The following is a 21852-nucleotide window of genomic DNA, read 5'->3' as shown; positions in this document are numbered from 1 at the left end:
TCTTCTGAAGGGCTTTAAAGAGCCAGGGGAAAAGGAGGTGTTGCCTTTACATATACGGAATAAACAGTACAATAACAATAGCTATTATGAAGCCTTCATTTGCAGATGCTGTAGTAAGCTCTTTTCATGTTTAACTTACTGAATTCTTAGTTATGAGGTAGTTATCATTATTTCCCCCATTTTACAGATGGGGAAACTGGGGCAGGGAGAAGTTATTTAACCTTCTCAAGGTTCTAAAACCAATTACTGAAAGCACTGCTATTTGAACCTACTTAATCTGGATCCTGAGCCTGTCTAAGCTAACTACCATGCTATGCAATTCAGTATACTTTGGACAATTAGTTCAAAGATCACTGCAATAGATGCAATGATCTCTCCCACTGTAAAAGAAACAACTAGCTCTCACTCATCTATTTTTAAAACCATTTTTATTTAAGTACAGTCATCCCTCAGTATCCACAGGGGACTGGTTCCAGGATCCCCCAGATAGCAAAATCCTTGGATGCTCGTTTCTTATATAAAATAGCATAGTATTTGCATGTAATAAACGCACATCCTCCCATATACTTTAAATTATCTCTAGAATACTTATAATACCTAACACAACGTAAATGCTATGTAAATTGTTCCCAAGTGCAACAAGTTCAAGTTTTGCTTTTTGGAGCTTTCTGCAAGTTTTTTTTCCCAAGTATTTTTTGATCTAAGGTTGGTTGAAACTATGGATGTGGAACCTGCACCTACAGAGGGCTGACTGTATAATATACATTCCACTGATCTATTTTTACAATTAACTGTTAACTTAGTTTAGTACCTTTGTTCTATGATGTAAGGAAAATATAATCTCTTCTGGAATTAACACCAGGAAAAGATTTATGTGCAAAATTTAGAATACAATTCTAGGGAATTTAGAAGACCACTGAAGCCCATCCATGAAACCTCTAGGGACCACATGGGCCAAAGGTTAAAAAAAACCCTCAACCACCCTAAAACCTTACTTGGGCTTTTAAAATTTAAACTTAAATGATGACTATAGTAAATGTGCTGCTCAGTTTTGTCCACTGTTTCTTACTTTTCCAATACTACTACTGATACTATTTGTCTTATTGGTTTCTTGCATAGTCATGAATAAAAATGGGGGAAGGCAGGGGAACTAAATGGGCAGCTACTACTTACAAGCATCATAAACACATAGGTATATTGTACCCTAAGTAAATCTAGTAAGACGGAAAATATTAGATTTTTAATTCTATCAACATACTGACACAGGCTTTTTCTAGTTCATTAAAAAAAAGATTCTAAATTATTTAATAGAACTAAGTCACATGTAATCTTTTAGGAGCATAATTAAATAAATCACCCATACACTTATATGTGCAATCCTTTAAATGGGAAATCAGGGAGAGATGAGAAAATAAGACTCCAGTATTTATAATAATTCCAAAAAAGATTCAGTAGATTTCACTACGTAAAATTTATTTCCTTTTTTATAAAAAATGTATAACACCAGCACCTACTCTTCAATCAGTTAATTTATGAAACCATTCTCTTTTGTAGAATACACATTGGCATTGAAACAGTTTAAAGAAATGTAATGGCTATCTACAAAAAATTAGTTTTGATTTGTTGTATTTCCCCTATACTCTGAGTCTGCACACATAAAAGAAAATTAAAATTTTCAAACATTTTATATTCAGCAATTAAAAAAAAAAGTACACTGTTTTCCTGCTATGGTCTTTATAAAGGACTTAAATTTTCAAGTTAAAAAAAAGGGTACTAGGATAACTCTGCTGTATCTTATAACAGCATTTTTATATAGAATGATTTGAATTGGCATGCAAGCAACTTCTCTAGTTGTCACATACCAGTAATTTAGGGAAAATTACACCCATTTTACAGAAAAATCCCAATGCATATACTGCAATAAGCTCAAAGCAGTGTTAAAAAGACCAGTGTGAATGGCACACAAAAATTGTTTCTTTATAAATTATTAACTGGAATTCCTGATCATGAAGTAGGCACAGGGAGATCCAGTCCTTAGGGCTTTGCTCTCTGGAAAAACACCTGTAAATAAAGTATTAGAAGTATTAGTACAATTAGTACTGATGTCAGAAGATTATCACCTTTACCTGAAGAATGGCTCCAGGTTACTGGGTGCTAGTCACTCTTTCGTAAAGTACAATAGATTATGTAAAACATTTCACATACTCCATAAATCCACACATCATACAAGTCAAGAACTTTCTCTTCTGGACAACTTGATAAGGTCTAGAGATAACTTATTTTGGCATTTACTAGTGCAAATATGGTATTGCCTCCAATGCTGTGAGATTCAAGCAGTCAGAGGAAAACATGCTCTTGACACCTTTTTGCTGATTGGCACTACTATCAAAGTTAATGCTAGGAAATTAAATTTTGAGGAGGAAACAAACAAGTCAAAGCTAAAGACAGCAGTTGTTATCTCTTAACTATTTATTTATTTATGAAAAAATACTTCCAATTCAACATTTGAGACTATGAATGAGTACGCTAGAGGTTGTGCTAGGCACTGGCTCAGTATTACTACCTTCCATAGTTGGGTACATGTTAAGTGAGTACTTGAAAGAATAAATGGTAGGCAGTAAGCTCGTTATGGATAAGGACCACATTCGTCATTATATCCCTAACACCTAGTAGATCAGACATTCACTTAACAATTATTAACTGTCTATTGACTAAGTGGAGAGAAAAGAATCATCAATATATGAGCAAAAAATAGCCCTACAAAGAGGCCATGCTTGAGATAAGCCTAGAAGAATGGGTAGAATTCATAAAGGAGAAGCATGCTAATAAGGCAGAATTCTTGAAGAACAGCAAGAATAGTAAAGACTGTTTATGTAAAAGAAACCGGAATGGTAGTCTGAGATCAGAATCTGAAAAAAAACACCTAAATGCCAAACTAAGAAATATGTACTTTTTAGTCAATAAGTTATAAAGATTATGAGGAAGAGGAAGGAATTTCAGAGGACTGTTCAATGTTTTTAAACAGATCAGCTTGGATAGAACAATGGAAGGGAAATCAGAGTGAGATAAGAAGCCTACACCAGAGTGGCAGCAGTAGAGACAGAAAGGAAGTTAGAGAGCAAGGCGGAAACAATCAGCAAGATCTAAGGATCAATCAGATAGGAACAGAATAGGCACAAAAGAAGGAACTTCATTTTTTCCAACTAGAAGAATAACGCTATCACTGAAGAGAAGCTGGGCTGGGGAGGAAGACTATAAATGCTGTTTGGATGAATATGTTTGGGGCACAAGCCTGCTACAATGTACCCAGATCTGCTATAACAGTTACCTCTAATAGAGAGTTACAATTTTTTTAGTCCATTAATCCAGTGTGATTGATCTGTTACTTAACAGAGTTTACCTCCACAGGCACTTTGCTTTTTTTTTTTTAATTTATTTATTAAATTTATTTATTTTTAGCTGCGTTGGGTCTTTGCTGCTGCATGTGGGCTTTTCTCTAGTTACAATGAGCAAGGGCCACTCTTCGTTGTGGTGTGCAGGCTTCTCATTGCGGTGGCTTCTCGTTGCGGAGCACAGCCTCTAGGCATGCTGGCTTCAGCAGTTGTGGCATGTGGGCTCAGTAGTTTTGGCTTGCGGGCTCTAGAGCACAGGCTCAGTAGTTGTGGCGCATGGGCTTAGTTGCTCCGCGGCATGTGGGATCTTCCCAGACCAGGGCCTGAACCCGTGTCCCCTGCATTGGCAGGCGGATTCTTAACCACTGTGCCACCAGGGAAGCCCCAAGCACTTTGCTTTTATGGGGAAATGGGAGAGGGGAGGGTTCTCAATGACAGACAGTAACTCTATCTTCTCACAAACTCTTCTGTCAGTTTAAGCTGACAAACTACTACTAGGGGAAAAACTTGCAAGGGAAGATGTTAGAACCAAAGTCAAAGGATAGCACATTTATTTATCAGCAAAGCCCCTTGACTTGAATGCCTTGGGCAAAAGAACGAGGGAGCCATTAAGTTACCTGCCACTAAGAAATTTAACACAGTGCTTTACTGTCAAATTTGCTGAATGAAGATAATAAATAAAAATAAAGAATAGTTCCTCATCCTGTCACACTATAACTTTATTTCCAGACCATGAGCTCCTTGAGGGCAAGGAAGTCACTCATATTGGTATTTGCAGCAGTTAGCATAGTATGTATGTGTTACATAAAAAGCAGTCATGGAGTACTACCCGGGTGAAAGCAAGATACCTGTTTCATGGATTTAACTGTACAAATGAACACCAAATACATATTTGGTACTCCTTGCTAATCTGGAGGTTGATTGGTTGGTTTGTTTTAATTTGGTGACTTTATGAATGTAAAAAGAGCCTTAGTGGCCAAATCTGAGAATTCTTTTTGTCCATTTTGCAATTCAAAAGTTTCAAGATAGGATATAACCAAGTAATTCATACTTGTTTCTTTATTTTTAGCTCCTTCCTTTCAATTCAATATGGGCAGCTGTTCATAAACATTACTTGTTCTCCCAATCCTCTAGTTCCTATTACATCACAAAACTTAAAGGAAACTTACATTTTCATACCAGCATGCTCAGGCACATACACATTCAGTTTGCTTATCTAACTTTCTATAATCTTTTGTAGGAGCTCAGTTGAAAGGGGCTTCACAGAAAACTCTAAAGTGTAACATCTATTAACCATGGATTCTTAGAAGCAGGTTTTAGAGCAAAGAGATCCCCAAATATGTAACTGTTGGTCAAACTACAGTATGACACAGTACCCTGTAATATGTATTCTCTCTTGGCTCTGAAACATCACCTAATTGTATGAAGATATATAAGTTTTTCCAAATACCTACCTTTAAGTAGTTTTTAAAAACTTTAGCATCAGGCTGCTGAAGCGCTTGGCAAAACTCCTGGGGGGCCAGGAGGGGAGGAGAGAGAAAAGAATGAGTCTATTTGTATTAAATTCATCATAATTCAAAACCACAGTATTCTTTTAAAATTATGATTAAAAAAATAAAATCGACCATCTTAACCATTTTTATGTGTATAGTACCAGCAGTGTTAACTATAGACAATTGTCATGCAACAGATCTCTAGAATTTTTTCATCTTGCAAAACGGAAACTCTATACCCATTGAACAACTCCCCCTTTTCTTCCAGCCCCCATCCCCTGGCTACCACCATCTGCTTTCTGTTTCTAAGAGTTTGACCACTTTAGATACTTCATTGTAAGTGGAATCATGCAGCATCTCTTTTTGTGACTGGCTTATTTCATTTGGCATAACATCCTCAAGGTTCATCCATGTTGTAGCATATGACAGAATTTCCTTTTTTTAAGGCTGAATCGTATTCCATTTTATGTATATACCACATTTTACTCATCCATTCACCCATCAATGAGTATTTAGGCTGCTTCAAATCTCTAGGATTTATATTATAATTTATCAATTAATTAACCTGAACAGTTCCTCACCAAAAAGGTTATATGACATTTTCAAATGTAATACTTGTCAGGCTGCTTTCACTTTTGAGAACATGGCCTCCTGGGCAAGATTGACTCTTGCCTCAGAAGGGTGAGTGGGACAAAAACCATGTGGCTATGGCTGTTTTCATCTAGTAGGAGGGTAACTGAGCAGAGCCAGACGGAAAGAAAAAGAGAAAATTCTCTTCAACAGAATTGTGCAGGGACTTCCCTGGTGGTCCAGTGGCCAAGACTCCCTGCTCCCAATGCAGGGGGCCTGGGTTCTATCCCTGGTCAGGGAACTAGATTCCACGTGCTGCAACTAAGAGTTTGCATGCTGCAACCAAAGGTCCCACAGGTGGCAGCTAAAAGATCCTGCATGCCACAACTAAGACCTGGCACAGCCAAAAAAAAAAAAAATAGGATTGTGCAAAAAGTGCTGTCAGAAGGCATATGAAAAAGGAAAAACTGGGAATCATTGTCTTTTATAAGCTAATTATTAGATAGAAATATAATACACAGAAGACAAATATCATATGATATTGCTTATATGTGGAGTCTAAAAAGAGGGTACAAATGAACTTATTTACAAAACAGAAACAGACTCCAAAAACAAACTTATGGTTACCAAAGGGGAAATGTGTGTGTGTGTGTGTGTGTGTGTGTGTGTGTGTGTGTGTGTGTGATAAATTGGGAGACTGGGACTGACATATACACACTACTATATATAAAATAGATAACTCATAAGAACCTACTGTATAGCACAGGGAACTCTACTCAATAGTTTATAATAGCCTATATGGGAAAAGAATCTAAAAAAGTGGATATATGTATAACTGATTCACTTTGCTGTACATCTGAAACTAACACAACACTGTAGTCAACTAAACTCCAATAAAAAGAAAAAAGAAAAATAAATTTTGCTTCATTTAGCAATCTGGGAAACTACTGATATTATTTAAAATTGAATGGTATATTTCTATTTTTGAGGTGCACTAAAGATCACATGAGTAATTAATAATGTATTGTTTTCATAAAATACTAATTTACTTGTGTAACAAATGATAACTGAGAAAATTAATATCAAGTTAAAGATATGTCATAAAATAAGAGGTCATAAATTCACTAAAAATGAGTTTTATGATTACTCTTATGTGAGATCTGTTTCTACCTCATTAGAATTATGTGCTATTGGACAACAGGTCTGGATAACTATGTGTCCAGAAAACAATCGAATGCCATCATAAAAATCACTCTGAAAGAGTGCAAAATGTAAGATAGCTTTCCAGGCACTTACCTCAAAATACGGTTTCAGATTCACAAATTAAGCACTGGTGAGCTTGGCCTGTGTAAAATGAACTACCTGGCACAAACCTTCAGAGCAGAGGTTCGTGTGCCACAGCCCCCTCTGGCAGTCTGGGGGAGCCTGCTGGACTTCTTGCAGAATGTTTTAAAAAACACACTTGTGACATACCGGGTTACAAAGGAAGCGAATTATAATGAATTATGGTTATCAAATGTATTTGTGACATGTGGTAGAAGAATAAGACTTATTGATTTAGATAACAAGGTCTAGTGGCATATTCTAATAACTCATAATTTCAAAAAGATGAATATAATATTTCGAGATCTGTGGAACAACTAATGCAATATAGAAATATCTGTGATATCTATGGGTGACAACATCAGAGGCAATGCAAATACTACTGTGATTTGTCCCCTACACAATGGTAGGAAATTAAATTTCTGTTAAAGGTAGTGAAAATAAAAAGTGTTTTCTCTTTCAGTTTCATAGGCCCCCTCCCTGACATTTGGACTTTTGCTATCCTATAAATATTACTACATTCTCAAGGAGAATGTAGTCTGGCTTCCTTGAATCAAAATTTAGATTGAATTACATAGCTCTATTTCTTTAATTAAGAGGAAAATCCACTAGGACAGATCTTACCTGAATTATGTCTGGAGCTACTTGCAAGGAAGGCAGGTATTCTTGTTGAAGATACTGAACACATTCTGGGCCCTGAAAATTAAATTGGAACAACATATTATGATACTTTAAACACAAAATGGTATTGTGATTAAGAACACAGACTCAGAAGCCAGATTGCTTTGGTTTGAATCCTAGCTCTGGTAAATTTCTAGTAACTTGCACAAGTTATTTAACGTCTCTGAGCCTCAGTTTCCCCACCTGAAAAATGGAGTTATTGTGAGGCTTGGATGAGTTAAGAAACATAAAGCTGTTAGAATAGCACTTAGCACTGAGGACACGTTCACATTACTTAGTGTTATGCAGTGCTAAAGATTAAACAAATACTCTTCTAAATGCAGGAAGTCACAACACCAAAGCCTGGTTTCACACGCTGAAAGGAGAAAGCCAAGAGAGGGGCTTCTGGTTCAGTCTACCATTGGGTGGACTATAGGGTGTCTATGGGTGCGCAAGGGGAAGCCTGTGGGTAGCGCCAGGATAATGAACATCTTTAGAAACTAAAATACAAGCAAGAAAGAACAAAATGCTATGTTGGGAGATAACAGCAATAAAAGTACGCCCCCCTCCTCCTTCCAGTTCAATAAACTAGGAAACAGGAACTTAGTAGCCAGGTGAGGAAACCAATACCCAGAAAGATAGGGTGATTTGGCTAATTTGCTGTTAATTAAGTCTGTACTAAGTAAAAAGCAGGTCACCTGACTTCTAAAACCATTGCTCTTCATTGCCAACTGCTGGTACTGCTAGATGCTAAAACTCTAATAGTTTTCTGGGTTTTTAAGGATAAACTTGGTAGAGGGAAGGGAGAATTCCAAAAACTAACCCCTAACCCCTATACCTTCTCAACAGCTACAAAGGAACTTAGGATACAATTTGAAAACGGTTTTCCTATAGCAATTTGTTTCTGAGACGGTGGCCTCGACCAAATGCAATAAATCCAATACTTAAAAAAAAAAAAAAAAAAAGAAAGAAAAACAAAAAACTCAACTAATTTTACTTTCAAACTTGAATCTGACTTAAAGGCTTTAATATGTTAATGACTCCAATCTAGTCCAACTTAAAGTAACAGTTATCAAAATTAAATCAATCCAACTCTCCTCAATGTACTTCCCCCTGCATTAATATGTGGATTTCCTGTTAATAGTACTGCTCCTGAATCAAAGGATTTCTCTGTTTCCTCATCGACCTTGACTCTAATCCAATCAATCTAGGTCACAATTTAATGACCCTTCAAAGGAAGCTTGTTCCTGAGAGGAGCTAACACTGCACTGTTTATGAAAGTTTCTCACACCCCTTCTACTCTCCCTCTCACCTTTTTCTTTAGTCTACTCTCCCTATACTTACTGCCCATTCACTGCTCATCATTGCATATAACCCCACTGTTATCACTTAAAAATGGAGTATACTTTTTTTTTTTAATGAGGGAAAAGTAAACTTAGACCTCAAGAGGAAGTCAGGTAGATAAATGAGAAAACAAAACAATGAAGCAAAACGTTTTCTAATATAATGTTCCATTTTATTCATTTCTCTGTGTGTCTAAATAACAGCTCTAAGGACAAGATAAATACTTCTGAATTGTAAACATCATTCTTATGTTTGTTATTCCTCATCCTCCTTGACTCTCTAGCATCCAACAATGTCAACTAGTCTCCTCTTTCATGACTCTCTTCCCTTAACTTTCATTCCTTTGGTTCTACTTCTAGCTCTCTCTCGACTCTTGCTTTAGCCAAAGTTCTTTTTATCCTGGTCTTAGAAAGTCTCATTCATTCCTACTACTTCATCTTAGCAAACTACAACCTGAGGACTCCAAAATCATTATTTAGTTCTAACTGCTCTAGACCCATATTTCAAAGTGCCCTGTGAACATTTTTTCCACTTAGCTCTCCTAAATTACAACCCCACTGACTACTGACTTACCAACTTTTCACATGTAACACACACCTAGTTCCGTTTTGGTTTTTGGCTGTTCTACCTCCATGCTTTAGCTAAACAGGATAACACTATTTTCTACCAAGTCTACCATGTGACATCTGATCTGTCTTCAGCTTCTCCTGGTGAGCCCGATGAATGTACATTTGTTTCAAGGTCTATCAGAAAAACAGAAAAATACCCCCTCTTTTCAATGGCTGTCTTAGACTGCCCTCATAGGCAAAGCTGCTCATTCATCGTTAGTCCCACCATAGTACATTTAATACAAATGTATTAGTTTAATATACCTCTGTTAAAGTACTTACTTAACCCATCCAATTGAGTTTTTAGGTACTGGTCTCCCCTGATTCTAAGCTCCACAAATATTGGGGGACTTTTTATTCATCTTTATACAGGTCTCCTGCAGCCCCAAAACACATACCCCTCACCCTAGCGCACAGAGAAAATGCCTGATTGAAAACCCTTCAAATCTCTTTTGGAATCAAAAATTCAAGTTCAAACAAAGAGGGGGCTATACGGAGACTCTGAACAAGACGTCATGCTTTTATTTTAGGCAACTGAGGGAAGACTCATTAGATGACTGCAACTATGTGGGAATGCTAGTCCTGTGTTGGCATCCTAGCTTTGTGAAGTTGGAGACAGAAATTTTTGTTTAAAAAAAAAAAAGCGACCTGATTTTCAAATATTGCAATCAACTCATTATTAAAATACTGTATAAAGCAAACAAAACACCAGATAGATTCAGCCCAGAATCACTTATAATTTATACAAACGGTTAAACTGACAAGGACACTACAACATTCTGAAGTAGTAAAGTGTTCTAACCAATCTGTAATACTAAGAAATTGGACAAATCTGTGAAGAACCACGAGGTAGTGAAATCTAGATCGTGAAATTCTGGTTAAAATTTTTCTCACTCTTTGTCAAACCAAACAAACATACATTTTAACCTTCCTGTTACCCCAAACATGAAAGACAATAAAGGATACTACTATTTTCATTCGACCCGCCCCTCACATCCAAAAAAGTCAGAACTGAAGTTAACTTTTATAAAAGATATAGCTTTCAAGAACAAGACATACTTAAAACTACAACAAATAAGGGACTTCCCTGGTGGCACAGTGGTTAAGAATCCGCCTGCCAATGCAGGGAACACGGGTTTTGAGACTGGGTCCAGGAAAATCCCACATGCTGCAGAACAACAAAGCCCACGCGCCACAACTACTGAAGCCCGTGTGCCTAGAGCCCATGCTCCACAACAAGAGAAGCCACTGCAATGAGAAGCCCACCAAAATAAATAAATAAATAAATTAATAATAATTTAAATAAACTATAACAATAAGCATGTGAGCTGAAAACAAAGGGGCAGGGAGTACAAAGCTTACCCGTTTGAGATGAATTGTTTTCAGCGTCACTGCACACTCAGATAAAGCCTGTGAGAAACAAGTTTAAGAATTTTAATATACTCAATTCTTGGTTACTGTTCCAACTTTTCTTTTTATTTCCCTGGCCACTGCTCATTAACATTTACCTCCAAAGAAGGGATGGAATGATTTCCCGGGTGGCTCAGTGGTTAAGTATCCACCTGCCAATACAGGGGACATGGGTTCAATCCCTGGTCCAGGAATATCCGACATGCCACAGAGCAACTAAGCCCATGTGCCACAACTACTGAGCCTGTGCTCTAGAGCCCGCAAGGTGCAACTACAGAGCCAGTGTGCCACAACTACTGAAGCCTGCACGCTCAGAGCCCGTGCTCTGCAACAAGAGAAGCCACCACAATGAGAAACCCATGCACTGCAACAAAGAGTAGCCCCCGCTCGCCTCAACTAGAGAAAGCCTGTGTGCAGCAACAAAGACCCAATGCAGCCAAAAATAAATTAAAAATAAATAAATTTACAAAAAAAAAAGAAAGGATGGAGAAAGGAAAGGTAACAGGCAGGCAGAAGGAACAAATGGGTTAGATAGAAAATTTTAAAAATAGAAAAATACAAAAATGCTGTCTTAATGCAGTACATGATTACCCTAGCTTTTACTAGGTCCTGGTTAAGTGAGTAAAGGGCAACTGCTTAACATTAAGCATACTGAAGATGAGATTTGGGGAAACTATCAAATGAGGAAGAGACAGTTACTCTTAATAATTAGGAAAAAAAACATTAAGCCAAGTTTTAGAATGAAAGTAGAGGCAGGAAACTAATAACTCAATCAAGCTTTAAAAAATGTTTGCATTATGTACCCTTTCACGGTCCTAGAAAAAGAGTCTTGGCTGTTAAAGTTGGAGGAATTGGATTTTATACATTCAACTTTAACATCAAGATTTAGTTAAGAATCAAAAGGTCCAAAAGGTATCAATTTTTAAAAAATGAATTCTAATTTGAAATTTTTTTTGTTTTGAAAAGGCATTGAAATCTAATATAATCAACCTGGCATTAAAATAGAAATTGTGAGTTAGAACACATGAGATTTACACAAAGTAAAACAGAGACTCCTAGGTGCTTACCAATACTGTTTGTGCATCTGCCAGGTCAAAGGTTTGTTTTAAAGGTGCTAAGAAACATGCGGGGACAATGTGCTTATAAACAAAATCAGCAAATCCCACTGGTCCGTCTTTACCTCCTGTCAAGAGAATTCAGATTTTCATCTTGTATAAAAAGAAAGTCATTTAATTTATCACTGGTGAAAATCAGCTCCCAGCTCCTGTCTATGTTAGGGCCAGGATCCCATTTCATCTCTCTTGTCTTAGGAAACAGATTGGGGAATGAAGTTTTTTTTTTTTTCCTAAATCATCTTACCCCAGAGTTCTACCAACTTGGAAAGGATGATAAAACATGTTTTCTGGGCAATTGGATCTGGATATTCGACTGCTCCTTGAATAACAGTTACCAACACTCGTTCTACATTCTCTGCACCTGAAGAGAAAAAAAAACTGAGTTCAATCTCATAAAGAACTAGAAAGGCAACCTGAAGCTCTCACTTCATATACAGTAACATGACAAAAACAATTACAAGGACTTCCCTGGTGGTCCAGTGGTAAAGACTCCACACTCCCAATGCAGGGGGCAGGGGTTCAATCCCTAGTGGGGAACTAAGATCCCACATGCCGCACATACATTCAACTTTAGTATGTACTAGAACACAAAACAAGCCTCAACAAATTTAAGAGGATAGAAATTATTTCAAGCATCTTTTCTGACCACAAGGGCATGAAACTAGAAATCAACCACAGAAGAAAAACAAAAAAACCCCCGACTTCATGCAGACTAAACAACATGCTACTAAAAAAAAGGGAGGAAATCAAAAAATACCAAAACAAATGCTAATGAAAACACAACCATACGAAAATCTATAGATTGCAGCAAAAGCAGTCATAGGAGGGAAGTTTATAGAGATTCAGGCCTTCCTCAAAAAACAACTTAACCTACCAGCTAAAAGAATTAGAAAAAGAACAGACAAAATCTGAAGTCAACAGAAGGAAGGAAATAAAGATCAGAGAGGAACTAAACAGAGATTTTTTTAAAAAAACAGAAAAAGTCAATAAAACCAAGAGCTGGGGGACTTCCCTGGTGGCACAGTGGTTAAGAAACTGCCTGCCAATGCAGGGGACATGGCTTCAATCCCTAGTCCAGGAAGATCCCACATGCCACAGAGCAACTAAGCCTGTGCACCACAACTACTAAGCCTGCGCTCTAGAGCCCATGAGCCACAACTACTGAGTCTGCGGCCACAACTACTGAAGCCTGTGTGCCCTAGAGCCTGTGCACTGCAACTACTGAGCCCATGTGCTCTAGGGCATGCATGCTGCAACTACTGAAGCCCGTGCACCTGGAGCCCGTGCTCCACAAGAGAAGCCACTGCAATGAGAAGCTCGTGTACTGCAACGAAGAGTAGCCCCCACTCACCACAACTAGAGAAAGCCCGTGCGCAGCAATGAAGCAGCCAAAAAAAAAAAAGCACTTTATTTAAATAAATGAACAAACAAGTAAGTAAATCACAGCAATATTTTCTTAGATCAGTCTCCCAAGGCAAAAGAAATAAAAGCAAAAATAAACAAATGGGGCCTAGTCAAACTTATAAGCTTCTGCACTGCAAAGGAAACCATAAATGAAATGAAAAGAAAACCTCTGGACTGGAAGAAAATATTTGCAAGTGATGAGACCGACAAGGGCTTAATTTCCAAAATATACAAATAGCTCATACTACTCAATAACAACAAAAAAAAGCCAATCCTGTCAAACGGGCAGAAAATCTAAATAGACATTTCTCCAAAGACAAACAGATGGCCAACATGCGCATTAAAAGATGCTCAACATTGCTAATTATTAGAGAAATGCAAATCAAAACTATGATGAGGTGTCACCTCACACTGGTCAGGATGGCCCTCATCAAAAAGTATCCAAACAATAAATGCTGGAGAGGATGTAGAGAAAAAGGAACCCTTCTACACTGTTGGTGGCAATGTAAATTGGTGCACCCACTATGGAGAACAGTTCCTTAAAAAACTGGCAGTTCCTTAAAAAAACTAAAAGTGGAGTTACCATATGATCCAGCAATCCCACTCCTGGGTATATACCCAGAAAACATGAAAACTCTAATTAGAAAAGATACATGCACACCAATGTTCATAGCAGCACTATTTACAACAGCTGAAACATGGAAGCAACCTAAATGTCCATCAGCAAATGAATGAATAAAGAAGACGTGGGGTATATATACAATGGAATATTACTCAGCCATAAAAAAGAATGAAATATTTCAATTTGTAGCAACATGGATGGACCTAGAAATTATCATACTAAGTGAAGTAAGTCAGAGAAAGACAAATATTGTATGATATCACTTATACATGGACTCTAAAACATGACACAAATGAACTTATTTATAAAACAGAAACAGACTCACAGACATAGAAAACAAACTTATGGTTACAAAGGCGAAGGTAGGGAGGGATAAATTAGGAGTATGAGATTAACACATACATACTACTATATATAAAACAGATAAACAACAAGGATTTACTTATAACACAGGGAACTGTATTCAATATGTTGTAATAACCTATAACGGAAAAGAATCTGAAAAAGGATATGTATATACGTGTATAACTGAATCACTTCACTGTATACCTGAAAGTAACACAACATTGTAAATCAACTTAAAAAAAAAAGGAATACTGCTTTAGGAAAATGAGAACTGAATACAAGTTAACTTTAAGGTCCTCCATGTGAAAATGATTTCCACCCTGATGGTAATAAACTGTCATCTTTGGGGCCAACATATAACTACTTCAAAAGTTTAGTGTTGGGGCTTCCCTGGTGGCACAGTGGTTGAGAGTCCGCCTGCCGATGCAGGGGACACGGGTTCGTGCCCTGGTCCGGGAGGATCCCACATGCCGCAGAGCGGCTGGGCCTGTGATCCATGGCCACTGAGCCTGCGCGTGTGGAGCCTGTGCTCCGCAAAGGGAGAGGCCACAACAGTGAGAGGCCCGCGTACCGCAGAAAAAAAAAAAAAAAAAAAAAAAAAGTTTAGTGTTTACTCCAACTAGCTCTTGCTCATATAGATATACAACTGTGACAAGTACTTAGACGATTTAGGCACTGCATGCATCCCCACCTTGATTTGCTATGACTTCGCTCATTCCACTGCCTGTGACTGTTTGCAGGAAAGCAAAGTAACTCCTGCGCAACATCTGCTTCTCTAAAGCAGCAGACTGGTCGTTTTCTTCTGCTGGTCGGAGCAAAACTTCAAAAATTGCATGAAGAAGAGGCATAAACATTTGTTGTAAAAATGGGGATACCTGTATCTGAAGAGATGAAACAACTATTACTATTTCAGAAATAAGAAAATTATTAATACGAAACTTAGAAAAAACATGTTTTACATAAAGCCTTTTTCTAGAGATTCTAGTTAGGACACATATTTACATAATTTGGTTAGCAAATATCAATGTTAAGACAAAAATCTATAGAGCATAACAGTATTGAAAGCCTCAAGATCATTAAGTTCAACCCATTTCCTACAGTTCAAGATTCAGGTTCAAATAACAGGGAGTCAGACATATTTCACAATCAAATATTGCCATGGAATATTTTCAAATTTAAATTCTCAATAAATGAATTCTACTGCTAAATTATAAATGAATTTATATGATTGAGCTCTCAGGCTTTACATGCCCTGGAGCAAATTGCTTAACTTCTGTGTCTTAGTCTCTTCATCCTTAAAACAACAATACTTAACTTCTAGGGTTGTTACAAAGATCAAATGAATGTATAAGAAAATGCTCTGAACAGATTTTGAACACAGAAAATACTATGTAAGTGTTAGTAATTTTTATTAGCCAACTTATGCTTAGGTTACATTTCCTTGTACATAAAACTGACACTGAATTATTTTTAAATTACTTGGGCACCCAAATTACAGGGCTTAAAATTTATTCTTTAGGCATTTATTATTCAATGCTGTTTTATTTGCTCTTCTAAAATACCAGACTAATAGTTTTCTTCTGCTGCATAGAACAGAAAAGGTCTGTTCTTATTAAAACATCTTTTAAGCATTTCCTATGTGTCAGGCAGTGTTGTAGACATTGGGGATGATAAAAATGCCTATGATCCATGCCCCCAAGAAACTCATAGTTAAAAAGAAAAAAAAAGCAAGAGTCAAATGCTAAAATATACCTAAAGATAAATACATCTAATCTTGAAGTCAGGAGATCTTAAAGTCAGGAAATTCTCTGAGCTCTGAAGGTTTGTGGTACCTTAAATTTGGCTGTAATCTGGTTGATAAGAGGAATGAATTCCTGGAGGTCTTTTGCTTCACAATCTTTGAGCATGTGTTCTGAAGCAGATGGAATGAATGGAAGGACTTCTTCCTCCAGGCAAATAATCATGCGATGAAGGAACGTGCGAACCCCACTTCTGAGAATATCCTTTTGTAAGGGACAACTGAGGGCTGGCAAGAACGTCTGTAAACAGTCCAGATAAACTTCGGAACAGCCACACTGTTTCACAGTCTGCTTGTTGCTGAAAGCTTTGCTGGTTCGACTATATAAACAATTATCAGGTAACTAGTTTTAAGTTTATTCTTCAATTGTTTTATGGAGTAGTCAAAAACAACACACAACAAATTACAAAACTGACAAAACAAGCCATTTCTTTATTTTCCATGTCACAGCTACATCTATCTTTAGCTGATATGGTTATTTGTAAACTACTGCTTCCAGTTACCATTCCAGAAAGAGCTCAAGTTAAAATTAAATGAATGAAATGTAATTAATACAATCTCTCAAATGTGAGTCCACCTAAATGTTTTACTAAAATCCTGCTGACAATGTATGCAGAAAAGAGAAAAAAAAATCTATTTTTTATGAATAGGCTATACTACACAATCTGTAAACTACCAATTTATATTTAAAACAATCTTAGAATCAAGTTATTTATACAACATCTTTAACATAAGCTTTTGCACTAAAGTCTTCTGCAGAGCAATTTCTCTATGTAGCTTCTAATTAGCAATCACTATAACTTTCATGCTGTTATTATTTGCCAATAAACAGAGAGAAAGAAAGGGCAGCTTGGGTGGTCTTCAGGACACAATGTAACAACTAAAAAGAAGCCTCAGCACCTTCTCTTCAAGGTTCCAAAACTGATCCCCTGATGTCATTGGTATATAAACACTTAGACTAATCTCCTTAAATACGTAATCAATTTATAACAAAGAAATCAGAAGAGTTAAGGATTTAGATAACTGTCAGGTCAGAAATGCAGAATGTTACATGACCTAATTCCTTCTTCAGTTAAATCTAATTCAGTGAATTTAGAAAAGAAACAATTCAGACAATTCTCTGGACAATCTAGTTTTGGAAACATAGATATGCATGCCCAATTCTAGAAAAATCCAAGCAAATGATTCTGTGTATGTTGAGAAAATCACTTCACAAATTTAAATGCAATCACTCACCTGGCAAATCCAACAGCGTGGTTGAGACAGTCTGCAAGAGATGCCTGCCTTTCTTCATCCTGTGCCAGCATCAATTTTTCTAACAGAATTTTAAACTTCTCCATGAGTGGAGTTAACAGATTCCTCATTAATGCCTGCTTCCGTTCTGCTGGGTACTCACTATTAACAATCAGCACTCCAGCTGTCTCATAAATAAATAATTGATCATCGCTGCTCAACAAAGACTGGTAACCATTCTCCTAAAATGAAATTTAGTCTTATTGAAGTTTTTCTTTGTTCAGTTCCTCTAATTTAAATGAGAATAAGTACAAGAGGGACAGGAGATTTAATCTATCACATCAACTCATTATTAAAAAGACTGAGTACTTATAAAATAAAATTTTTCCCAGGATCATATAATGGAAAAACAAATGGAATTAGAGGTCAAAAGATCATGGGTCTAATTCTACCCCTAACAAGACTTCATAAATGGTCATATAATGTAACTGTTAGTTTTCTAACTTGATTTCTTTTGTAAAACCTATTTATTATTAGGAGGCTAACAATCAGGTATACAACGTGCTTTGAATGTTACAACAAAGACCACACAAGTTAATACTTTAAAGAGTGTTTAAGAGTTAAATAACAATAAACACCACACAATAAACACACATACACAACAGTTGTTACTTTAGAACATCTGAAAGTAAGACTGCAAGTGAAAAAAAAGATCTCATTCAAGCATAAGCAAACATCTATATATTGATCCATTTTTATTAATGAGTTTGTTATTTTTCACATTTATGCAGTCTGAGAGGCCAGGAGGAGGGGGAAAATATCAGAGGCCCCTCTAGCTCTAACACTAAAGCTCCGTGTTAAGAAATTATTTAAAAGCCTAGTCTTAAAACAGATAAATTATGTGGCAGTCTTATTATTAAAAAAAGACCTCATCTTTTAAAAGAGAATGTCCCTATTTATTTTTTTATATAAATTTATTTATTTATTTATTTAGGCTGCACTGGGTCTTAGTTGTGGCATGCAGGATCTTTTAGCCACAGCATGCGGACTTGTAGTTGCAGCTTGTGGGCTCTTAGATGCGGCATGCGGACTCTTAGTTGCAGCACGCATGCAGGATCTAGTTCCCCAACCAGGGATTGAACCTGGGACCCCTGCAATGGGAGTGTGGATGAAGTATTTTAATATGTATGTTTCTTTAATATGTAGGCAAAGATAATTTAACCATATAATGCACTAGTAACCTTTCATGCAATGAAATTATATACCTTTGTACCCTGAATACTGATATTTATTTATTTATTATTTTTATTATTATTATTATTTTTGTGGTACGCGGGCCTCTCACTGTTGTGGCCTCTCCCATTGCGGAGCGCAGGCTCCGGACGCATAGGCTCAGTGGCCATGGCTCACGGGCCCAGCCGCTCTGCGGCATGTGGGATCTTCCCGGACCGGGGCACGAACCCGTGTCCCCTGCATCAGCAGGCAGATTCTCAACCACTGCGCCACCAGGGAAGCCCCTGATATTTATTTTGAAAAAAAACCAAAATATTATTTTATGTTTAACACTTTGCAAGTGGCAGCTCTAGTAATATCCTTCATCAAAATGAAAAAAAAAGTCAAGGCCAGTATTTTGCTTCACACAAAAACATGTACCAGTCAAAATGTGCTTACAAAGTATCTCAACTTAAATCTGTCTAGTGAAATAAACACCAAAATATACAGATCAACCAGCATTTAAATTTTTTTTACCCCAAGCCAGAAGTTCCACAGAAAAACTTCAGTCTACCAGTAGCAGTCACTGAGAATGGCTAATGTGATCATAGTACTAAACAGAGAATAATTTAGAAACCGAATTTTCCTTCTCCAAAAACACTTCACTGGCATTTAACAGTACAGAGAGCAGACCATATTTCACACTGCTAAATCAGTCAAATTTTGATTCCTTTCTATTTCTATTACTATGTTTTGTTTACTGTATGTCAACAGAGTTTTGGTAAACAAAGCTAACTCTTGCACGCCCTCCACCCACACTTTAAAAAACAGAAACAAAAACAAAACAAACAAAAAAACTGCCCAAAGGCATTAACACTAAAGGCTTAAAGGCTAAAGGGATATGTAGCCTCAATATTGGGGAAAACTTATCACTCAGAAGGATAGATACTTACAGGTGGAGAAAGTTCTAATAAATCTTGTATTCTATTCAGAATATCCTCAATGAAAGGATTCATTTGTTTACTGAATAAAGGCAAAAAGGAAAACCACAATTACATAAATAATAGTGCTTGGCAAAGTGCAAAATGCCAAATCCCTCTTTAAGGCAGAACTAAAAAAAAGTTCAGTGCTAAGGTAGTCACATGTGATCATTCAGACTAGCTATGATTTTTTTAAACTACAACTTAATAAGCCTAAGAATAAGTAGTTTTCATATCAAAAACTGGTACCGGTAAAGAACAATACAATATAAAACAGATTAAGTTCAAAATGTATTTCCAAGGAATATCATCTTTCGAATTTCAAAGAAGCCATAGAGTTATCTACAGCAGTAAAACTGTTAAGTAACTAATGTCATTAGTGATGCCAGGTGTTACATACAAAAATATTCAAACAAATCACTGTTTAATGATGAACAAAGTACTTGGCTAAGGAGCAGGAAAAGAAATCGTAACATCATATACAAAAAGGAACACCAAAATTTTTTAAAAGCCTTAGGACGAAAAGACCACATCTACCACAGGCTCTTAGAAAATAATTTACATCTTACTTAACAATCTTAAAAACAAGAACTAGACATTACAGATGAAATTTTGTACTTACTTCAGAGATTTGACAAATCTAGAAAACAGGTAAGCAGTTCTGCTCCGTACTTTTGCACTAGAGTGCCTCAGACCCCTGTGATCTAAGAAAGCCATCTAAAGAAAGAGACACTTTTACTATTTCTGTACTTATTTAAGGCTTTTATTGCTATTGTCATGACACATTTTTGTTCATACCAAATTCTACTTTTTAGCTCTGAAAGGGAAGAACCAGGTATATATAAAAAGTAAGCCTACACTACACACAAACAGGCCCTTGAGTATTTGTTTTAAATAACTGACTAGACACAAACTCCATTTTCAAGGAATGGAGGAGGGGTTAGTTTCAGTATGTTGAAGAGTTTTTGAGAGCTTCTGGCTCTGGAAAAAGTAATAAAAGAAAGATAGAATACTATCTGCTCATTAGCTGACACACATGGAAAATAAAAGTTGAGAGTAAAGTGTATACTTACTAGTACACATGGAATGTGTTGAGGTTCAACTGTGAAAAACTTTTCATATCTAACAACAGTTTCGAAGAACTCCAATGTCACAGATGTGTGCTGGTAGGAACTAACTCCTGATGTTACCAACTGGAGCAGGAAAGAGTTAAGAAATCTATCCTTATTTACTGCAACATCAAAATGTCCCAGTATTAACATACATTAAGCTCTAACAATTAAGGAACTCACATTAGCTTATATTAAAACAGAAAATTATGTTCAAAATAAATTATCTTTAGTATACTTACAGTTCGCATCATATCCTGCAAAGCACTAGCTTTTGAAACATCACCTGAGAAGTGAGCACCATGAGATACTGGAAGAGCTTCTGCCAACATATACAGCAATCTTATTGCCACTTCAACTTCCATAAACCTTGTAGTCTGCCAATTCCTACCAAGGTATATAATATGTCAGTGAAATCTGAATATAAACTTTCTATACAACTAGTGATGCACGGGATAAAAAGACACCAACCAAAGCCTCTTTAATTATTAAACAGTCACAGCAATTGTTAATTTTGCCAGGCAACATAAATCATATCACAAAAGTATACAAAACTAATGAAATCCATTTTATTGACATTCCAAAGAGCAGTATTTCCCCCAAGAATCAAGATAAATCAGAGGCAAGTGCATTGTTTCAGAGATACACATAAGATCTTCATAAGTAACATAAATTAATAAGTCACGTGAATCATTTATGGTAGACCATCGTGACTTGTTAGAAACAGCGTAACAAACTTACTGCAGGGTAGAACTAAAAACTCTGCGAACAGAAGCCAGCAGTAACTCTGGTGAAACTTGAGCAAGCCTGTCCAACAATAACTTCAGTTGTTTTCTGTATTCTACAAACATGGCTTCGTCTTCACCCTATGATATTTTAAAAATTCCATTACAAAACTTAAAAGATCTTAAAACACATAAAATGGTGAGTTCTCACTAGTTTTTGTATTTACAAATTGAATACTTTTATTTTTTCATCAATATTTATTTATGTAGGAAAATATACTATGCTCAGGAGCCTTTCCCCTCCTGCTCACATACAATTATTTCTGAACACAGCCCTAGACCATGAAAGCTTAGAGCCAGAAATGGCATAGGGAGGACATTAAAAACAAAAGTCTAACAGGAGAGAGTTATTGAGGGACAATTAAGCAAAGGACAGATAATGCAAGGCTTTGGGGAAAAAACAAAAACAAGAGTCTAAGCCAGGATGGGTTCATGTAGGGCTCTGTGAG

At 36.6% G+C, this 21852-nt stretch overlaps 1 protein-coding gene across 3 annotated transcripts in view; it reads right to left on the bottom strand.

The window, feature by feature from the left end:
- Window positions 1–411: 411 nt before the first annotated feature.
- XPOT (exportin for tRNA) overlaps window positions 412–21852 on the bottom strand; it is a 154353-nt gene continuing 132912 nt past the window's right edge. For all 3 annotated transcript variants that reach the window (XM_067009686.1, XM_059080333.2, XM_067009685.1), the window contains exons 12-25: window positions 21360–21484; window positions 20861–21005; window positions 20583–20702; window positions 20132–20226; window positions 19483–19552; window positions 17321–17559; window positions 16119–16404; window positions 14978–15167; window positions 12160–12276; window positions 11868–11983; window positions 10753–10800; window positions 7403–7474; window positions 4847–4903; window positions 412–2061 (exon numbers count right to left, since the gene is read on the bottom strand). In XM_067009686.1, the coding sequence (XP_066865787.1) occupies window positions 2035–2061; window positions 4847–4903; window positions 7403–7474; window positions 10753–10800; window positions 11868–11983; window positions 12160–12276; window positions 14978–15167; window positions 16119–16404; window positions 17321–17559; window positions 19483–19552; window positions 20132–20226; window positions 20583–20702; window positions 20861–21005; window positions 21360–21484 (1707 nt within the window). In that variant the 3' untranslated portion in view covers window positions 412–2034. The remainder of the gene's footprint in view (window positions 2062–4846; window positions 4904–7402; window positions 7475–10752; window positions 10801–11867; window positions 11984–12159; window positions 12277–14977; window positions 15168–16118; window positions 16405–17320; window positions 17560–19482; window positions 19553–20131; window positions 20227–20582; window positions 20703–20860; window positions 21006–21359; window positions 21485–21852) is intronic.

The sequence above is a fragment of the Kogia breviceps genome, chromosome 12 (assembly GCF_026419965.1).
Source record: "Kogia breviceps isolate mKogBre1 chromosome 12, mKogBre1 haplotype 1, whole genome shotgun sequence".
NCBI lineage: Eukaryota > Metazoa > Chordata > Mammalia > Artiodactyla > Physeteridae > Kogia > Kogia breviceps.
The sequence above is the reverse complement of the archived record's forward strand: the minus strand, read 5'-3'. Positions and strand labels throughout refer to the sequence as shown.